This window comes from Diabrotica undecimpunctata, chromosome 1 (assembly GCF_040954645.1).
Source record: "Diabrotica undecimpunctata isolate CICGRU chromosome 1, icDiaUnde3, whole genome shotgun sequence".
Lineage (NCBI taxonomy): Eukaryota > Metazoa > Arthropoda > Insecta > Coleoptera > Chrysomelidae > Diabrotica > Diabrotica undecimpunctata.
This window is the reverse complement of record NC_092803.1, coordinates 173,039,351-173,053,281: the sequence shown is the minus strand read 5'-3', so window position 1 is coordinate 173,053,281 and position 13,931 is coordinate 173,039,351. Positions and strand designations below refer to the sequence as shown.

Sequence of the window (13,931 nt, the reverse complement as noted above, 5' to 3'; positions counted from 1 at the left end):
GGCGAATGGAGAGTAATGGAGAACGATTAAAACATGAAAATTTTGCTCCAGTATTGTATAAAACCCTTGATGCTATAGATACTGAGAAAATATTACCAAAAGGATTTAAGGCTTGTGGTTTATATCCATTTAATCGAAATGCTATAAAATATTCTGAAATAATTAAAAAACCTTGTATAAATGTCGCAAGCCAGCGTCAAAATATTAATGAACTCAGATCGCACCTCACCTTTTTTGAAAGAAGATTGTCTGCAGAAAAGTTGTGTTTGTTTAAAGCAACTTCTACATTTTGGAATGGAAATATCGAGGATACAAGTTTGTACGAGTACTGGAAAACTTTGGTAAATGCAAATCCCGATGCCAATAATACTGTTCGGAAAAGTGTAGATGCCTCAGAGTTAAATTATGTCCACAATGAAGACCAGTATAATATGGCTAGATGAAGTTCTTGCCAACAGTACAAGCCTGGAACTAGAAGTCGGTGCAGATGGTCAGGTAAGAACATTAATACATTTAGAAGATGTCCTTCCTGGCGATACTGAAAGAAACAAATGAAACAGTTTTAGCGCACAACTGCATTTCTGCAGTTTCTTAAAAATTCCCCAAAATTCTTAGAAAGATTTTTGGGGCCGTAACTGAAAATGAGCTATGGCGTCGAAGATATAACTTTGAACTATATCAGTTATACACCGTCCAGTTATTGTGAAATTCGTTAAAGTGCAGAGACTTAGATGGGCTGGACACATTGCTAGGATGTCAGATCACGAAAACACGAAGAGATTAACATTGTTAAAACCAGAGGGCACTAGAAGCAGAGGACGACCACGAATGAGATGGATTGATGATGTGGAAGAAGACCTACAGATTCTAAGGGTTAGAAGATGGAGGGAAGTTGCCAGGAATCAACAGGAGTGGCGACTTCTTTGTGAGCAGGCCAAGGTCCACAACGGATTATCGAGCCACTTATGACGATGATGATAATGAATTTAGAAACTGTTTCCACTGTAGAGTTCGCAACTCCGCAACTCGTGGATTTGGGAAATGTTTCTGCTGTAGAGAAATTCAATTTACAAAATTAGACCAATCTAGAACCATTAGAATTAACTGCAAATGATATTTTGATATCTCCTGATAATTATAGCCCTACCAAACCAGTTTTAAATGATTATACTCTGGAGAACCAGAATAATTTGAGTATTCAGTGTAGTTCATCAACAGTAACTGATTCCGAAAATAGTCTCGTTTCGTTAGAACAGTCTAGTCCTAAGGAAAATATACTAAATCAAAATGTCCCTAATGATGTACCAAGCCCATTTAAGAAATAATTATTTTGGCCTGATATGCCAAAGCCCAAAAAGAAATCTAAAGAAAAAGTTCCTTCGGTTGCTATATCTCAAGCCTGGAAGGACTATTACAATAAAAAAGAGGAAATGAAAAAAAAAGCCGAATAAATTGCAGAACGAAAACGTAAGCGTCAAGAAAAATCAAAGGCAATTAAAGAAGCTAAAAGAAACAAAATAAACAAAAAGCAGAAAAAAAACAACTGAGGTCTTGGATTCCAATTCAACCCAGTCATCTATAATTACCGGACAAATTGAGAAAGGCTCATATGCCATCGTAAGATATAATAATGATATATTTCCAGGGGTTGTGTTGAATAAAACCGATCGAGAATTCCATGTTAGTGTATTAATAAAGAGTGGTTTAGGATGGAAGTGGCCGAGCACACCAGATGTACTCTGGTATCCAAAAGACGATGTTTTGAAAATCATTAATGAACCTAGTATGCTTAATAAACGAGGTGTATACTCTTTACCAGAGATTAAAGACTTCATTCAAAATGTTTCAAAGTGATTACGTATTTATTGTTTTATATTTGTTAATAAACTTTTTTAACTATTTTTATATTAGTTAATTACTTACACATTTAACAATATTATCGCTCTTAATTTAATAAGCAAGTTCTTACCTAAGTACTTTAAGCATTTTCGTATACTAAACTTCCTAGTGTCAATTACTGTGACATGAGATGTCTATTATAAGGACAGTTAAAAACTGCTGGTGTCGATTACTGGTACAAATGGTATTATTCTTATTATTTTATTTTTCGTTTTAAGGAATGAAATTTTCTGCCATTTTAGATCATACCAATTAAACGTACAATAACAGAAGCTCATGAGGATCTTAATAGATTATATTAATATTAAAACAATATTGATATATCGAAAGCTTAATTTCAAAATTTATCTTAACGTGTCTATTACTGGGACATTTACCTTATATAATTACAGTTGCGTTTCATCTTTTTGAACACTTCTCATCAATTTTTGTTTTTCCATCACCATTTATCACACATTTATCACCATTTTATTCAATTTTAGTTTGTTCATTACTACTAATTTGATCTATACTCGTGTTGCTTTTTATTCCTGTATCCATGTTTCATTATTTTCAAAAACAATTTTTTATAGTTTGGTGTTTATTTTAGGTTCTTCTCGGAAGGAGAATAGGCTGGAAATTATGATATTACCTGAACAGTTATGTAATACAGAGAAAATGAGTCGACAAGTTCACGTCAGTGAAAGGCTATGTAAATGTGAAATCTGTCTTAAGCAGTTTACTGAAAAAAGTACTTTATATACACATAAGAAAGTTCACAGTACCGAGAGACTTTATACTAAAGATACTTTAAATCGACATATGAAAGTTCACAATGGAGGTAAAGCTCATAAATGTGAAATTTGTGTTAGGTGGTTTGCTAAAAAAAGTAATTTAAATTACCATATGAAAGTTCACACTGGAGAAAGAACTTACAAGTGTGAAATTTGTTTTAAGAAATTTTTCAACAAAAGTTCTTTAAATGTACATATAAAAATTCACGCTGGAGAAAGGCCTTATAAATGTGAAATTTGCCTTAAAGAATTTGCTAAAAAAAGTAATTTAAATGTCCATATACAAGTTCACACTGGAGAAAAACCTTTTAAATGTGCGATTTGTCTTAAGCAGTTTATTCAAAAAAGTAGTTTAAGTGATCATCTGAAAATTCACACGGGAGAAACACCTTATAAATGTGAAATTTGTCTTAAGCAATTTGCTCAAAAAAGTAATTTAAAAAGTCATATGAAACGTCACACTGGGGAAAGACCTTATAAATGTGACATTTGTCTTAAGCAGTTTACTAAAAAACAGGATATAAATGAACATATGAAAGTTCACGCAGGAGAAGATCTTCTTCACAAATGTGAGATTTGTTTAAAACATTTTGCCCATAAATGGTATTTTAATGCACATATTAAAATGCACACTGGAGAAAAACCTTTTAAATGTGACATTTGCCTTAAGCAGTTTATTCAAAAATGTAATTTAAGCGAGCATTTGAAAGTTCACACTGGTGAAAAACCTTATACATGTGACATTTGTCTTAAGCAATTTATTCAAAAAGGTCATTTAAAAAGGCATATGATACATCACACAGGATAAAGACCTTATAAATATAAAAATTGTTGTATAATTGGCTCAAAAAAAAAATTAAATTACCATTATGAAAGTTCACACTGGAAAAATGGGAAATTTGTCTTAGCAGTTTACTGAAAAAATTATTATAAATGAACATTCGAAAGTTCCTACTGGAGAAAAATGTTACAAATATGAAATTTGTTTTAATTAGTTTGCTATAAAGTTTATTTAAATGCACGCTGGAGAGATCGTAAAAATGTGAAATTTGCTTTAAGCTATTTTCTAAAAAAATTATTTTAATAGAACATAAAATTCACTCGAGGAAAAAACTCTTGTAAATGTGAAATGTTTCTTAAGTGCTTTACTAAAAAAAGTATTTTAAATACACATACGAAACTGTAAACTGAATGAACGCACGTCTACAACATATTGTATCAATGACTATTTAGAAAATGCCGGTATAGTCCGTATGAGTTAAACAGCTTCCAATCCAATCGAATAACTATGGGACAGAGTTAGAAGGCGGATTCGCGTATTGCTATCTCTTACTAAAATTTTGGAAACTTAATGCGGCGCTTCAGGCAGTGTGGTACGAATTTTACCAACTTCATATTCAAAATTCAACGTTTAATAACATCAATGAGACGTGTTCAGGCGGATTTAAGGACACGAAGAGGAAGTACAAGACAGATAATTGACAGTTTGTTATTAACGAGATTCACTTTTTCTTATTTTTGAATTATGTAATATGATTTCATAAATAAATGAGTTGTTTCTATAAACTGTATATTTTATTTACATTTAATTATATGTCTTACATTTAATATCCTACCTAAAAGGGAATATTGACTTCCCCAAATTATTTTATTCGCTAAAAGTAGGCGTGTATCAAAATATTTGCACTTGTCTGTATATTTATATTAAAAAAGATTACACTTGTTATCCTCAAACAGCTTGAATCAAACTATAAAAATTAGATTTTATCTGTTTAGTCCAGTGATGGGCTAAACTGTGATTCTGCAATCACAGGTAGGTATTGTGATGACACGTGGTCGGGCTTATAGGATAGGTTAACTCTGGAGAGTGGAGGTTAGGTTATAATGAAACAACTTATATCTCTCTGCGTAATTTGACATAAACTCATTAAAGCTTAGTCGCCGGTCATCTTTGATCTCATGTTGAAGGGTTCGGGCTTCTTCTGTTTCATTTGAGCCAGCATATGGTGCAAGACGATTTATGTGAACTACTTTTGGTTTACCTTTCGGCAACTTCTTAATTCGGTATATTACGTCATTTATTCTCTTTTTAATTTCATACGGACCCTCCCATTGTCTTTGCAGTTTAGGAGACACCCCACGACGACGTTGTGGATTATCAAGCCAAACAAGATCACCTACTTCATAGCTTTCATTCTTGCATCGAGAATCGTATTGATCTTTCATTCTGTGACTGGCTAACTGGATGTGTTGTCGGGCAAGTTCATGAATGTTGTTCATTCTTAACTTCAGGCGGTCGACATAATCTTCGCTTGCAACATGTTCTTCGGAAGGTCTGCAGCCAAACTCTAGGTTGCAGGGCAAACGAACTTCACGACCTAACATCAGGCAGGTTGGAGTCTGGCCTGTAGTTTCATTCACGACCGAGCGGTAGGCCATTAGGAATAAATAAATGTGCTGGTCCCAATCTCTTTGATGTTCTGATACAACTTTGGACAGGTGTTTACCCATCGTTCGGTTCATCCTCTCGACCATTCCATCTGATTGAGGATGCAGGGGTGTCGTTCTGGTCTTATTGACACCAATCAATTTACAAACGTTTTGGAAAAGGTTTGACTCGAAGTTTCGCCCTTGGTCGGAGTGGATCTCCAAGGGAACACCAAATCGTCTAAAGAATTCTTTAACCAGTACCTCTGCAACGGTAGCAGCTTCTTGATTTGGTATCGCATAGGCCTCACTCCATTTCGTAAAATAATCCATGGCTACCAGGATATATTTATTTCCATCATTTGTCTCTGGAAGTGGACCTGCAATGTCGATTGCTACTCTTTCCATAGGACTACCAACATTGTACTGTCTCATGGGTGCCCTCTTTTTATCAACTGGACCATTATTGGTTGCACACAGTTCACATTTCCGGCACCATCTTCTTACATCATCTTTACAGTTTACCCAATAGAACCGTTCTCGAACCTTTTGCAGATGTGGCGTACAAAACCGAATCTATATAAAAAAATTACAAATTGTACCAAATATAAATCAGACGTACACCCGGAAAGAAAAGTACTATACGGTGACAGTCTGGGAATGGCTCGCGGCTAGACAAAACAGTGGAGATGGTCGTGCGGTCCACAAAACAAAAAAATCCGAAGTTATATCAGGGGCGCCAGGTAAATTGGCCCACAGCCTTCCCTACGTTGCTATTCAATAAACCACCAACTTACCAATAGGTTTACTACTAAAATACTAAGTAACAGTATACAACCTGAATAAATAAAAAAATAAATGAAATTGTCAGATTAGAATTTAGTCAATTTTAATAAATAGATTCCCAAGATAGTTGAAAATAAATACATACATATTACATATTACAATATTATTTAACTTTACCATAGGCTTAATAAAAAAATAATATAAAAATGCGGCTTCTGCTTGCCTAACAAAAATTCATAAGTTATTTCTACTTAACAGAACAAAATGAAAGGTAAGACGTGTCAAAAGTACCGGACGCTAAGGGGTGTGCGGTTCAATACCAACCAAAAAAAAAATAATTAACGCAAATAGGACACCACGTGAGCTCAAGTGCGTGCGCAGAAAATAATATAAAAAAAATAAATCTCAAATATATAACCCCCCCTTAGACGCAGTTTACAAAATTAAAATAGGTATGTGTAAATATTGAATTAATAAAATAAACCGCAAATTATCTTTAAAAAAATCTGTAAAGTATTTGTAAATATGAAAATAAAAACTAACAGCAAATAATCTTTAAAAAAAAACTATTGTATTCCGCAAACCAAATTAGACGGCGCTTAAATCTTCCGTTGGAAATTAATTATCGATCCATACCTCGAATTTTCATATACTTCACCGCGTGGAATTCCAGTTATAGTTCAGCGTGTCTTCAATCCAAAATCCCATACGATTGCCGATGTACATAGACTTGTGTGACAATGTTGAAAAGTTGGAAATTACAGCCAGATGGAAAAATACGAAGAAGAAGAAGCAGAAAAAAACAAACAAACCAACCAACCAACCCTGAAGCAAGAAAACATTAATTACCATCTGTGTCTAAAATAATTATTTGGAAATAAATATATTGATTTTAACACTTTGTTTATCTGCCTTTTGGCGATAATGGAGCAATACAAAAAAAAACTTGTCTCCGAACTTGAATGTATGAAAACTGATAAAAATGTGAATAGCTTTTTAGAGATGGGATAAAAAAATAACTACAACTTTTTAATTAATTAAAAACGAAATGTTCTAACACTCACCCTTCTTAGCCAGATTAGGGGTTTGAAATATCCCAAATTGGACCGAAGCGTAGCCGGCTATTTGGACTCGTGATTAAGGCTAATTTCTTGATCTAAATACGACTCCCGGTATTCACGTGTACTGTAGATCCGCTTTTTTTAGCGAAATTGTGGATATTCCAAAAAAAACCCTTCCACGAAGGCAGCAAATCCCCTTGAATATCCACACGGTTCGGACTAGTCCAGATCCCACATGGAACAGCAGCAAAAGCAAAAAAACAAAAATGCCGTTTTTAATCTAGCCCAACCTTTCAGTAACACTCTCAAACCTGGAATCACTTTCTTTCCGTCGTCTTTCCGAACACTTGACAACTTGACACACGGAGGTCACCGAATAATACCGAGATTCAAAAATTTCAATTTTATGATTCCAATTCTTCCAAGATAACTCTAGAAAGAACGATCTAAATTAGTTTCTTCACAAAAAGAGAACGTGTTCCCTTAACTTCAGCACAATTTGCCAGACATTACCCCTATTTGAAAATTACTAATTTTATTTTCGCCACCTTGCTTATAATATATTATAGGCAACCGCTCTTACACGCCCTGAATTATTTAAATTTTGATAAAATAGAGGTGGGACTTTCTACTTTAAATTTGGAACGTAACAACACCTCCCTTTCCCAGAGGAAAATTTACGAGGAAAAACTAGACGAAGAAAATTTTCCCTCGCGCTAGCGACACACTACCTAAACTCTGAGCGAAGTCCACACAATCCACACAATCATCATCCACACCGTCTTCACCATGCGCAAGTACTTGGACAACGAAAGACATACCAACCTCAAACCACACGCACAAAGCAACAACTTACTTACAACACTTACTCCACTTCCACACAACAGTCATCTCTCATCGTATGAGATCAAGTAGAATAGTTTCAAATTCCAACGTCAATCTGACAACACTGATTTGGTCGGTTACTGGATGTTGCCCTTATTCGCGACCTCCCAGCTCTGGGGCATCGCTAGTACTTCACTATACCTCGCATAACATGAGTCCATAAGAAACTCTCCACCACTCGACTCTTACTGATACTGCGAGAAACATCTACCGAAACAGTAGTGTAATTCCAATTGTTCATTAAAATAAAAATGAGATAGGTCTTTCAGAATTTAAATCCGTATACAACGAAATTTAGTGAATCATCCAAAACTAAGCTATTATCCAACAAGATTCACCAAAACATAATTATGTGGCTTCGAAAAAATCCCAATTAAATAGAATGGCTTACTAACATCAAAACAAATCCCAACGCCATATCATCGAAGACAACATATTTCTGACCAAACCTAAGTGACATTCAATTCCATAAATCAAAAGAAATTAAGGCTACCGCAACCCTACGACTTCGTATTGGCTACCTAACACAAAAAAAAAACGAATCGGTTGACCATCCAAATACATCCTAAGAACCGATCATAGCCAACACTCAGTCATCCTTCACGGACACAACAAAAAAAAATAAATACAACCAATTTCAGAAGAATTTACTTAGACTAGACAAAACTTTGCTAGTCCGTTCTACTCCGACCTAAATCCTATCGGGATCACCAGTCGGGTTACTAATCCTTAAATCCTTAATATTCCAAATACCTTGATCCTTGCCATTTTCATCCTCTAAACTATATGTCCAGGGGGAAACTTTCTTCTTCACGAAGTAGGGTCCTATCCATCTAGGAGCTAACTTTTTCGTGAAATATTTAGCGGCATCTGACAACACAAAATTTCTCCGCCATACTGACTGATGGGGCTGAAATTCCTCTGGACGTCTCCGTAGATTATAGGTCTTCTCACACTTAGCCGAAGCTTTATCTAAACGTTTTCTAACATCAACAAATAATTCCTGGAGTCCACGCGATCGATTATATCCCATTTTAGCTACTTCGTCCTCCGGGTCTCCGAGTTTGTCCTTTCGGGAAAAATCTCGTCCATCCACTACCATCTTCCGACCGAAATTTATGAAGTAGGGATCTTGACCAGTCGACTCGTGGTATGCAGTGCGCGTAGCACATGCTAGTTTGGCCAAATTTTCATCCCACTTCTTATGGTTGTCAGCTATATAAGTTGCCATCATTGTTTTAAGGGTTCGGTTATAGCGTTCAGATGGATTGCACTGTGGATGATACAACGCATTATAACGAACTGAGACACCATAGGTTTCCATCATTTTCTTGAAAATACCCGAAGTATACTGGACACCATTATCACATAGTAACAGACGTGGAACTCCAAATACGAGGAAAACTTCTTCTTCTATTTTCTTAACGACATGCACGGCTTTTGAGGATCGCAACGGAAATACCAAAGAAAATTTACTAAACACATCCATTACCACTAAGATAAACTTATAGCCTTGAGTTGATCTTGGGAAAGGTCCCATAAGATCGGTTGCTACTATCTCCCATGGTTGAGTAGCTTTAGGTTGAGGAGTCATAAAGCCTTTGGGCTTACCTTGTTCCACCTTATGCATGGCACACAGTGAGCAACGTCCAACGTAACGAGACACATCACTCCGCAGTTTCGGCCAAAAATACTTCTCGTTAATACGCTTATAAGTTTTCAGGATCCCCATATGACCTGCTAAAGGACTATCATGACACAACTTCAGCACTTCCAATCGTTGACCCTTAGGAACGACTTCCTTCCAATTGTCCGCTTCCTCGACCAAAAATCCATGACTGGGACGGATGTATTTATAAAGTTTGCCACCAGACATTCTCCACTGAGGATACTTCAAGGGATTAGACTCGATTTTTCTACAAAGTTTATCATACCAACTATCACCACTAGGAAGCGGTACAACCTCTTCAACCATATCAAGCACGGGAACTGACCGAGATAACAAATCGGGGACAACATGTTCTTTTCCTTTCCGATGCACAATCTTAAAGTCATATTGTTGCAATCTTACCGCCCATCGAGCTAATCTTCCAGTAGGATCCTTCAAATTTTGAAGCCATACGAGGGATGCGTGATCAGTCACGACCGTAAACGGAACACCCTCCAAATAAGGACGCAGTTTTTCGACTGCCCATAACACAGCTAAACATTCCCGTTCCGTCGTGGAAAAATTCCTTTCTTGACGCGTTAGTGATCTGCTCAGGAAACTAATTACTTCGTCACCATCCGGGCCTGGCTGCAATAACACGGCGCCCACTCCATATCCTGAGGCATCACATTGGACAACAAAAGGCAAATTGTAGTCAGGACAATTAAGTATCGGAGCAGAAACTAGACATTCTTTTATTTTCTGAAAAGATTCTTCACAACTCGGGGTCCAATTGAATTTTCTTCCTTTCTTCAATATCGCTGTAATTGGAGCTAGTAGTGTCGCAAAGGAAGGAATAAATCTTCGATACCAGGAAAATGTGCCTATGATGCTACGAACTTCCTTGACGGATGTGGGTGTTGGGATACGTAGCATAGCCTTGACCTTATCACCATCAACATGTAGTCCATTCCTATCAACCACATGACCCAAATACTTTAGTTCCGGTCTACAAAATTGACATTTATCCCAGCTAACGGTTAACTTAGCTTCTCTCAAGCGTCTAAAGACTTCCTCTAAGATCCTTACATGTTCTTCAATAGACTTTGTCACGATGACCACGTCATCCAAGTAAGTAAAAACATAGGGTTCCAACTCCGGACCGAGGACACGATCTATCAACCTCTGCCATGTAGCCGGGGCATTATGTAATCCAAAAGGCATTCTGCAAAACTGAAAAAGACCTCGACCAGGAACCGTAAAAGCAGTATAAGGCCTGGAAGCCTTAGCAACAGGTACCTGCCAATACGCCGACTTAATGTCTATGGTGGAAAGATAATGCGCGTTCTTCAATTTATTTAAAATATTAGAGATGTACGGTAATGGGTAGCCATCCCTCTCTGTTACGGCATTAAGCTTTCGATAGTCTACGCAGAACCTCCATTTTGGTTCTTCACCTTCTGGAACCTTTTTTTTCACCAAGAGAATCGGGGACGACCAAGCACTATTCGATCGCTCCACTACTCCTTTCGCCAACATATCTTCTAGCTCTTTATCAATATGGCTTTGGATTACTGGGGATACAGGATAGTAACGTTGTTTTATGGGTGCAGATTTACAAACAATCACATGCTCAGTGACATCAGTACAACCAAGAGAAGTGCCCATTAGTTCACGACTTCTATTAATAACTTCCTCCAATTGCGACTTCTCTGCATCGGTCAAAATAGTTTGACCTCGGAGATGATCCACTGAACCTACCATTGCTGGAGCGTCCGAAAAATACCATTCGTTATGCCTCAAATCTGGAACGATACCCATAACACGCCAAAAATCAGATCCTAAAATCAGAATGTGCGGTACGTCCAAAATAACTAATACTGGCAAGACACGCAAGCGATCCCTAACCATGAAAGGTACTAAACATTCCCCCAACGATTCACACATCTGACCATTCGCTACTCTACAAACGGTCTTCTTCGAAGTATCCAACTCTAAACCCAAGTTTTGTAAAAATTTCCAACCAGTTCTTCCTACAATGGTCTTTGAAGCACCAGAATCCAATAATCCCAAAATTTCCTTTCCTAAGACTTTAACTTTCAAATATGGACGTTCATCTCCTTCGGAATGATGTAAAATAAAGTCTAAAATAGGACGTAGGTTGGTCGAGTCAACGTCGGCAACACCTCTTCGACCAGTTAGGTGCGCTTCCTTCCGTTTCCCGAATTACACGAAGGACAAGTTCTGACTGTAAACCCTTCTTTCTTACACTTAAAACAGTGAACAGCCTCCTTCTTCATTAGACACCCTACTGCCTTATGGCCTGACTGATTACAACGATAACAGATTAAAGTCCTAAACTTTCCTCTAGCCGACTCCGATTCGGATGAAGCAACAGGACCCTCACTAACACTACTAAAACTTTCAGCATCCACACTGATATAAGCTAGGTCCTTTTCCAAAGTATTCATTTTCCTACTATTCGGTTCAACATAGTTCCTAATACAATCACGTCTTTCCTCCATACTGCGACATAGAACACGAAGTTCCTCCAAGGTAGCTGGCAAAGGATCACGTAATCTATCTTGATAGAACGGATGCAAATTCCTAATAACTATAGACAATTTAACTTCCTCTGGAACATGACAACGCAAGCGATTAAAGTAACTATTCATTATTGCCAAGTAAACTCCAATAGTCTCAGACGAATGCTGAGTTCTCCTCCGAAGCTCTTCAAAAAGCGCTTCCCCATGGTGAGCTGACAGGTACTCCCTACGAAACTCTTCAACTAATTCAGCCCAACTCCCTACACGTAGACGAACATCTTTATAAAACTGATAGGCTTTATCCGAAAATAAATCTATACCTGATTCCAAAAGTATACTATCTGGTACATGACGAGCGAGACTCAATTCATTCACCATCTCAAAAAATGCAGAAATAGACATACCCCTAGCAGAACCTGAAAACTTTTCTATTCCCCATTTATGAGGAAGTATCATCCCAGAAGAAAAACTAGAGACAGACCCTGAAAAAACATTATTACCAGCTTGTGACATCGCTCCAGGAGAAGAAGCATGAACTTGTCCTACCCCTGCCTGAAAAGACTGATTTAAAACCGAAATCACATCGAGCGCTACTGGTACCGAACCAGATCCGATTGGATGCTGCTTATCATGTAAATCCTGTGACAACTTCAAAATCTCAGCAAGAAAGTCTGACTTAACAACCTGGGCTGCGTCTGCATCATCACCTGTTGGCAATACCATAAGATCAATTCTCCCCAAGACATGGTTAATCTGTGTCCGCAATCTCAAGGACTCAGCACAAGTAGGAGTTCCGGCAAACTTTCCAACAGCCGTATTCAGCTCCGCAAGTTTAGTCTCGATTGCAGTTTTATCCTGTGAAAAGGTGAATGGGTGCTCAGGATATCTAAAGCTTTCATTTGCTGCCTCACGACTAAGTGCATCAGACAGACTAGACCTCATAGACTCAACAGTGCCAGTAGACACTCCACGAATTTTGAGTTCATATTCCAGTTCCTCTTTCCTTAAGTAGTTGGGTACAAGTTTTCGCACCATCTTGCCAAAGTTCAAAATTTAAAAAAAAATGTATCAACCGAAAGGAGCAAATATTCAAACAAAATCAAGATATAAGTAAAAATATTAACACACAGGTACAGTTTACTTTATTAATGGGAGCAAACCAAAAGCAAAATAAAAGTAATAGTCGCTTTATTCAATCTATAAAATTTCACAAAAGATTTTCAAAATTTCATTGTTTCAGAACAAATTACAAGTCACAACATAATCTCAAAAAAAAAAGATTTTACATTCCCTAACATAAGTAAGTTAAACCACAATGTAGAATTTCGAAGTCCAACTTCTCAAAAAAATAAATTTGAACTCCAACTGAAATAGAAATATTTCAAAGTCCTAATATATCCATAATTCTTCTAAGTTCCACAACACCACTTCAAAGTATCTTCTTTTAAGTTCCATTTTTGGCTTCTTCCAACTTCACGTCACACAAAAAAAAACTAGTAAGCACTTCTTGGCATACACTTCCACTAAACACGAAGTTCTAAGACTACTACTAAGTGCAAAACCAGTGGTAAAGTAAATAAATCAAAGTTAGTCAATTAAAGCCCAAACACGTTAGGTTAACTAATTAAAAGGAATCTACACAAGGGGTTGACAAAAAAACGGTTAATTAATTAAGGGCCCCACGTTGGGCGCCAAAATATGTGGCGTACAAAACCGAATCTATATAAAAAAATTACAAATTGTACCAAATATAAATCAGACGTACACCCGGAAAGAAAAGTACTATACGGTGACAGTCTGGGAATGGCTCGCGGCTAGACAAAACAGTGGAGATGGTCGTGCGGTCCACAAAACAAAAAAATCCGAAGTTATATCAGGGGCGCCAGGTAAATTGGCCCACAGCCTT

General features: G+C 37.0%; 1 protein-coding gene across 2 annotated transcripts in view; it reads left to right on the top strand.

Annotated features, from left to right (window-relative positions):
* Positions 1-3,983, top strand: part of LOC140432583 (uncharacterized) — a 30,988-nt gene extending 27,005 nt beyond the window's left edge. For both annotated transcript variants that reach the window (XM_072520588.1, XM_072520589.1), the window contains exon 2: positions 2,489-3,983. In XM_072520588.1, the coding sequence (XP_072376689.1) occupies positions 2,489-3,480 (992 nt within the window). In that variant the 3' untranslated portion in view covers positions 3,481-3,983. The remainder of the gene's footprint in view (positions 1-2,488) is intronic.
* The last annotated feature ends 9,948 nt before the right edge of the window (positions 3,984-13,931 follow it).